This window comes from Lepidochelys kempii, chromosome 2, assembly GCF_965140285.1.
Source record: "Lepidochelys kempii isolate rLepKem1 chromosome 2, rLepKem1.hap1, whole genome shotgun sequence".
Lineage (NCBI taxonomy): Eukaryota > Metazoa > Chordata > Testudines > Cheloniidae > Lepidochelys > Lepidochelys kempii.
The window spans coordinates 92,557,361-92,564,997 of NC_136381.1; the positions used below are offsets into that span (position 1 = coordinate 92,557,361).

Sequence of the window (7,637 nt, forward strand, 5' to 3'; positions counted from 1 at the left end):
CCTGCCCTTGTGGGCTAGTTTCTGCTAGTGCCCATCTGGCACTCGTCCATTTGATCCCCCAGCTTGGAGGGGATCCTACTAGTAAAGGAAGGCTTAGTGTGTTCTTCTTTTATGTCTTTTTGCAGTTCTGTTTAAAGACAGTGTTGCTCTTTGTCTGTTGAAGATCAAGTGCCACTGACAGTGCATATAAGGCAAATGGTAGGTGTTAATAAAAATTAATAAATAAATAAAAGCTACCACAAAGTTCTGTTATTGTGCTCTCACCAATTTTAGATCGATGAATTCAGTGGAGACTTGTTTTCAATCAATACTAAAAATAATAGGGAAAGAAAAATAGAACAAGTGCATAAGTGTAAGAAAACAAGCCAAGCAAACATGCCAGTTATTTACCATTATATATATATAAAAAGTTTGGGAGTGAATTCTGGATCACAAACAGCTGCTAATAAAAAAATAAAAGTTGAAGTGCTCTACAAGCGTGAGCCACTAGGTGGTGGTAAAAACCCAAGCCTTCAGTAATGAAATGTTTGGGAAGAGAAGTTGGAGGCAAAGAAGGGGGTAGAGGAGGAGTCAGATATTGAGCACTGAAGTCATTAACTCTCTGAGACTATATAAGGACAGTTGCAGGGTAAGTAGTTTATACCTGGGCAGCCTTGGCTCTATGAATTTGAACATTCTTTTTTCATTTAGCCCTTGAGGATGGACAGGCAGGAGAGCTGAAACTTGTGACAGCTAGAGGGAAAGAATACAGGATATGAGGAGAAATAGGATCTGAAGGAACAGTCCTGGTAAATAAGTACAACTGCTTCTTAATTGTATAGGAAATGTTACCTTTTAAAATGGAGAGTAGTTTATCTTAAAAACCTTTGAATTTTATTTGCACTGACTGACAGCAAGCTAAATATGTTCTGCTTATTAGGAATTTTATTGCTTATGACATTCTTCTCAAAATATTCTCATTAGTAGGAAAAAAAGTCTTGATTAAAATACCCATAATTTGAATAGAATACCTGTGGCTTTCCTGAGAGAAATTCCCTGTGATTTTAGTGGGCAAGTTAAAATATTTAAATCTTAATTACAAGAGAATAAAACAATGTGAAACCTGAAATATATAGATTTGTCTTTTTTAATGGTTTAAAACAGTATTATTAAGCTGAGCATGTTAGTCTGGAGCAGATAAGCTGTTTATATCACAAGTTATGCAAATTTAAGAAGTACAAAGGTCAGGAAAAATATTTAAATCTTTTGCTTAAAAGGCTCAGTCATTAATTCTTTCAGGAATTCAAATTTTATCTAAGTATGATCAGATGAGAAGATACAGTCTGATTTCAGTTATGAATAGTGCATTCATATGGGTTTTAAGGCTGCCAGGATTGAGACACCTGTCAGATACTATTTGTTGTTCTGTAGGAATTTAGCTGAAAATGTTCAGTGTTCACCAGAATTTCCAGATAAAATGTGCTAGCTTCAGGGAAAGACAATCAACACTGGAGAACGAGCAGAAGTCTGAGGAGAAAGAAAAAAGAAGGGGAATAAATCTGTCTATTAGTTTGTGATTTGAATTTCCCTCTGGAAGAATAGCTGGAAAAGCTCTGTGAATCTATGACAGGTTAACTTAGAATAAATATAGAATATGGAGCAGTCGTGGGCTGGATATACTGAGTTAAATAGAAATATTTTATTCCATTTGATATTTGCTTTGTCAATTCCTTCCTGTTTTTGTCTTGTTGTTATATTTTTTTTGGCAGGGATTCTTGCCTTTCTGGAAAATGCATTTACCACCCTGCTTTACAAGTCCTTTGGAAAGAAGAGAGCATATTTGCCTCCAGAGATGAACTCATCCTATCAGCTACACATTCCAGAACTTAACTTGAGTACTTTTGGCAGCAACTTTACGGTGCCTACTGTCAAGAACAAGTCGTCACCATGTGAGCAAGTGGTCATAGCAGTGGAGGTGTTTCTAATCCTGGGCATTATAAGCCTCCTTGAAAATATCTTGGTCATCTGTGCAATAGTTAAGAACAAGAACTTGCACTCACCTATGTATTTCTTTGTGTGCAGTTTAGCAGTAGCTGACATGCTGGTCAGTGTTTCTAACGCTTGGGAGACCATAACGATATATTTAATAAACAATAAGCATCTAATTATTGAAGATGCTTTTGTACAACATATAGATAATGTTTTTGATTCAATGATCTGCATATCTGTGGTGGCTTCCATGTGCAGTTTGCTGGCTATAGCAGTAGACAGGTATGTCACAATTTTCTACGCCCTGCGTTATCACAACATCATGACAGTGAAAAGATCAGGGCTCATCATTGCATGCATATGGACATTTTGCACTGGCTGTGGCATTATCTTCATTCTTTATTATGAATCAACTTATGTTATCATTTGTCTCATCACAATGTTTTTCACCATGCTATTCCTCATGGTCTCTCTGTACATACATATGTTCCTCCTGGCTCGTACTCATGTCAAGAGAATAGCTGCTTTGCCTGGATACAATTCTGTCCATCAAAGGACCAGCATGAAGGGGGCCATCACTCTGACCATGCTACTAGGCATCTTTATTGTTTGTTGGGCTCCATTTTTTCTCCACCTCATCCTGATGATTTCTTGCCCTCAGAACCTCTACTGTGTTTGCTTTATGTCTCACTTCAACATGTACCTCATCCTTATCATGTGTAACTCAGTGATTGATCCCTTGATCTACGCCTTTCGTAGCCAGGAAATGCGGAAGACCTTCAGAGAGATTATTTGTTGCTATAGCCTGAGAATGGCCTGTGGGTTGCCGAGCAAGTATTAGGAAAATGCATTTTTGAATGCGGAAACCAAGATGCAACATTACTATTTATCAGGAAAATCATGCATCAAAATTGTTAGCATCTTCTTTCCCCTATTTCTGCTGAAGGACTATAAAATGTCTTTCCACCTTATACTTGTAATGAGGATCATATTTTTATGGAAATTAGAAAGCTGTTTTTCTAGTTTTACGTTATTTGGTCTATTTTCCCCTCTATACACACCCATAACTCTAACTGGCATTAATAGGAGTTAGCATATGCATGTGAATCAAGAGAATAATAGAACACTTGGGGCCAGATTCAAGCCAGGTATCTTATAAAAGTAACAGTAATTTCATCTTTCCCCCCCTTTGATTTTTACGGGCAGGGTACATGAATATGTACATGTGGGTAGGATATCCCTATTTGCCTCACTGCCAAATGCAGTAAGCATTAACTAACACACAACCAATAGTTGGGTTTCTAGTTACATTTTCTTTGGGTACAACATGGCTCATTGTGGCTGTCCGGTGCGAGAATGGACAGGTTTCCGGTCAATTTCTCCATTGACATAAAACCAGAAGAATAACTGTGATTAGCATGAAGTGAAAAATATAATCTGTAAACTTCAGCATTCATATGCCTCAATCAACACAATTATGAACAATAATTTATATATGTAGATACACACACACATTTTTGTATCCCAATCATGATTGTTGCATTCACAAAATACATACTGCACAAGAGGTTAATGTAATTGCAACATTTCCCAGTATTGAGCATAGTATTTTGTGGCACTTGTCTGTATTTGTTCCAGTGTTCCTATTACTGTATGTCTCGGCAAAGGTGTACCACATGCTGGTTTTAAGGCTGCAGTGGTTCATCTTAAAGGCAGCGCGGATATCATTTTTTCTGGGCCCTGAAATGAGTACAGCATCTTTGGCTTCAAGGTAGACAAAGGTAACCCATGTAACATTTTATGGAGGGGGTTTGGCCAATGAGCATGTCATACGCAGCAGGAAGATTGTCAGGTGCGGGTGGCTTTGGGGCATTTATTATTGAAGAAATTACAGCGTATATCTTTCACGATGGATATTACACAAAGCAGGGATGGTTGTCAAGGCATGGTGCGGGTAGGCTGTCAGCAAAAGATGGCTCCCAGGAACATGGGAGAATGTGCAACATGTTTATATAGGACTAAGCCAGCATCTGATATGCTTTTCTCTTTACCGAGAGGCTGCCATTTTCATAAAATACATCAACCCTCTTATATTTTGTATGAGCAATTTGCATCCTGTTGTGTTCTCTCCAATATTGTCTTTTGTAACAGTTATGTAATGTGAAGAATATTGGATTTGGTCACGGAGGAAGAAAGTACAATCAATTAGTCACAAAATATTCTAATTTCTCTTCCAAGGAATGATACAGATGTCTACAGAATGTCCTCCCAAATGCTGGATTTTTGCATTTAGATATAAAATATATAAAAACTCATAGAAGAAACAGTTTCATACTGATTACACATCTGAAATGCAAGTTAGCTCACAAGAGTAAATTATTCCTTTCCAAAGTCAAGAGGTTACTCTTGTTAAATTGTCTCCAGTGAACCTGTTTCAAGGCCCATTAAAGCCAGAGGAAAGACTCCCATTATCCCAACTGGTTTTAGATTAGGTCCTTAGATCGTAGCATATTGTAGAAAAAAATCTCGGATGTTTTATTATAAATGTCAATTTTTTTTCTCCAAACTCAGCACCTTATGCAGAGCTAACCTCAAAAACACAGAAATCCAGAGATCCACACTGTTAGGAGGACAGCTGAATATCTTCATGCCTACATTTTCAATGTGGAGGTTTGTGGTATTATGATAGGCTATTATCAGCCTTCCTGACTTGTACCTTTTTCTTGCTCTGCAGTGGAGATTGGATGGTAAAGCTTTGGACTTGTGTTTGGAAAGTAGACAAGTTTACAAAATGAGGGCCATATACTGCCCTTGATCTGCATTCTCAGCTCCCATTTACGTGAATGGGCATTTCACTCACAGTTGAGAGACCTGAGTACAGAATTTTAGTATACCAATTGTATTAGGAACCCACCAATACTTGAGGGGCCAGATTATTCCCTCAGTTACACCTGAGAATGGGATTTTACATTGGCAGAATTTTGCTTTAAGGTGAAGTTCACTCCAGTGCAGAGTTCACCACTTAAATCCCACTTTAAGTAGCATGGATAGCCACTCTGCACTGCGGTGAATTTCACTCTAGCTAGGGTGAAAATGAGACAGTACCCTTAATTTCCAGCAACATAATTAAAGGCACAACATGTCTTCAAATCACTATGTAAATAAACCATGAAATCCTCATTAGGTAATTCAGTTTGAAGATATATATGTGTATATGTATATGAGGTCATATTGTAAATAATTGTAAATCAGTAAATAGGAAACCAATACTGTAAAAGCTTTGGATATTTTCTTGAATTGTACATTACCTCATATTTTTTTTTTGCTCTGGAATTTTATTTGATGTAAAAAGATAAGTATCTGAGGTAATTATTAAAGTGGACGGTTGGGAAACCCATTTGTTGTTGAATATTCATTGTAATGTAGTCTCTAGAGTTTATTTGGAAAATTGTCGGTATTTTTGGGGTGTTACTTCAAGTGGTAAATTGCAAACAGAATTCCTGGGGAAGGGAATATTACACGCCAGGATTTCATGTTTCAGTTTAAACTGGTATTTAGTGATGAAAGCCTTATAAAAGAAGTTATGGACTAACAAGAGATATTTAAATGTATTTATTTGCTCCTGCAGCAGACATCATCTTCTTTACCCATCATTGTCAGCTTTACATGGGGAAGGGGGAGCTCTGGCATGACACTGGTTGCATAGGGTGGAAACTGCTCCCATCTGTATGGAAAAATATGCCACAATAGTGGCCCTGATTCCCTGTTCTGTCACACCAGTTTCAATGGAATCATGCCAGTGTAACTAGTATAACAGAGTGGCAAATTAGGCCCAGTGTTTATTGGTCATCGTGATTCACACTATTAAAACTAATGCTAAATAAATGAATACATAGATACCACCATACATACGCCTCATATTCAACAACTGAATGAAAACAAATGTACTATGTTTTTGTTTTTACTAGAATCTGATGAGGAAAAAAAGTGGGTATTCTGATTGTTTCTGGCAGTCGTCATTATTGAGTTTTAATTAAAAGTAGGAACCTTCATGCCAGTAGCCTCAAGAGAAAACCACAAGAAAATTAGCCACTGGGTTCTGCTCTTAGCAGCCCACCAATCCATGATACCACCCTTGCTCACGCTGTCATACAGTTGTGTTTCAACAGAGGGTCTGTCCACCAGGAAGGCACATGCATAATGACTCTGTAATAGAGCTGAATGTTAACCAAGAAAAACAGCCCTACCTTTGAAGGGCATATTTGATCACTAGTTCTTTGCCAATCCATTAAAAGGCCACTTCATTTTTGACCTGGTGGTGGTAAGATCTCAAAAAGTTATCCTCTGATGTTTAATTTATTTTTCCTCTAACCTTAAACACAACAGGTATGACCACTATTATTTGCTGTATTGAATGTTTCCCTTTTCCCCATGTCAAAAAACAAGAAAGAACAAGAAGGGAAAACTTGTTTTGTTCTGTGTGGACACCAGTAGTGTTCTATTATGAGTCATTACTATACATCTCATTTATTCTGCATTCATACCTATTGAAAGTAGATGCAACTTCCATAGGAGTCACAGGGGCAACTGATGTAAAGGGATAGTGTCAGTTACACATCCAGTCAAAGGCGGTCAGAAGGAACTAGGAGAGTGTTAGAAAACTGAGTCACAGAGCTGCACCATAACTCTGCCCAGCAAAGCTGAGTTTTGGAATCCTCGATCCATAGGGCTGCTGGAGGATGGTTCCCCCCCCGTATAACATAAAGCAGCCCCATGGCTGCTGTAAGTTCTGTTGGCTGCAGTGGACTCCAAGAGGCGTGTTGTTGTTGGCATTCCAATAGTGTGTCTGGGCATCCCAGCCATGACCCCCATCATGCTCCCTTGTGCTGTCTCTATGGTACTTAAAGATTTCCCTATGCCCTACACACCATGGTTGGTCTCATTGACTTGAAGGAGGTACCAACATGAGTAAGGCATGCACAGTTAGGCCCCAAGTCAGACATTGTCTGTCAGATACAGAAATCCGTCTATCTGCTCATTTAGCATTACCAAACTCTTCTCACTAATAGAGCTGAGTGAATAATTGATTTTTCAGTTCAGTGGCTGAAACAAAAAAGAATAAAATAAAAAAATCAGCTACTTTCAAACTGAAACTGATTTTTTTTCCTCTCACCAAAATGAAAAACTAAAAACCAATTCCCTTTGGGTCAAACGAAACTTTTGGTTCCACCTGAAACTAATTTTTTTTGTTTCATTTTATTATGTTTTCAGGTGTTCTTTACCCCTTACATTATTTTAAACAATTAACAAAATGAAAAGTCAAAACATTTTGTTTTGAAAAATGAAAAACAAACTTTTGACTGTATTTTTTCCCCCATTTTTTATTCAGCCAACACTATTAGCCAAATTCCACTCCAATTCACAAGTAGTTTTGGTTGCCCTGAAACTGCATTGTTCAGCAAATTTACTATTTGACTGAAAAATTTTGCCCATCTCTACCACCGGTGACAGTACAGGTACACCCTCAACTGGACTTTCATACCAAGTTTAAATTGATTCTGTAGTGACTCTCTGGAAGGGGAATGTCAGAGGGTGACGCTGGCCTTTTATGAGGGAAGAGGCCAGTGACTGGTCAGTTGACCTCCTTTTAGGCTTCAAAGAGGGCAGCT

The 7,637-nt window shown here is 38.0% G+C and overlaps 1 protein-coding gene across 2 annotated transcripts; it reads left to right on the top strand.

The window, feature by feature from the left end:
* The first annotated feature begins 544 nt into the window (after positions 1–544).
* Positions 545–5,365, top strand: MC5R (melanocortin 5 receptor). 2 transcript variants are annotated; one of them, XM_073331689.1, is made up of 2 exons: positions 545–628; positions 1,749–5,365. In XM_073331689.1, exon 2 carries the CDS (start codon positions 1,832–1,834, stop codon positions 2,807–2,809), a length of 978 nt encoding a protein of 325 aa, XP_073187790.1. In that variant the 5' UTR covers positions 545–628; positions 1,749–1,831; the 3' UTR covers positions 2,810–5,365. The 2 variants fall into 2 exon arrangements, with proteins under 2 accessions (XP_073187790.1, XP_073187789.1); XM_073331688.1 differs by lacking the exon at positions 545–628 and adding an exon at positions 635–788.
* Positions 5,366–7,637: the final 2,272 nt, after the last annotated feature.

Excerpts from the sequence above, each read along its gene's own strand:
- MC5R (XM_073331689.1), top strand. The coding sequence starts at position 1,832 with ATGAACTCATCCTATCAGCTACACATTCCAGAACTTAACTTGAGTACT.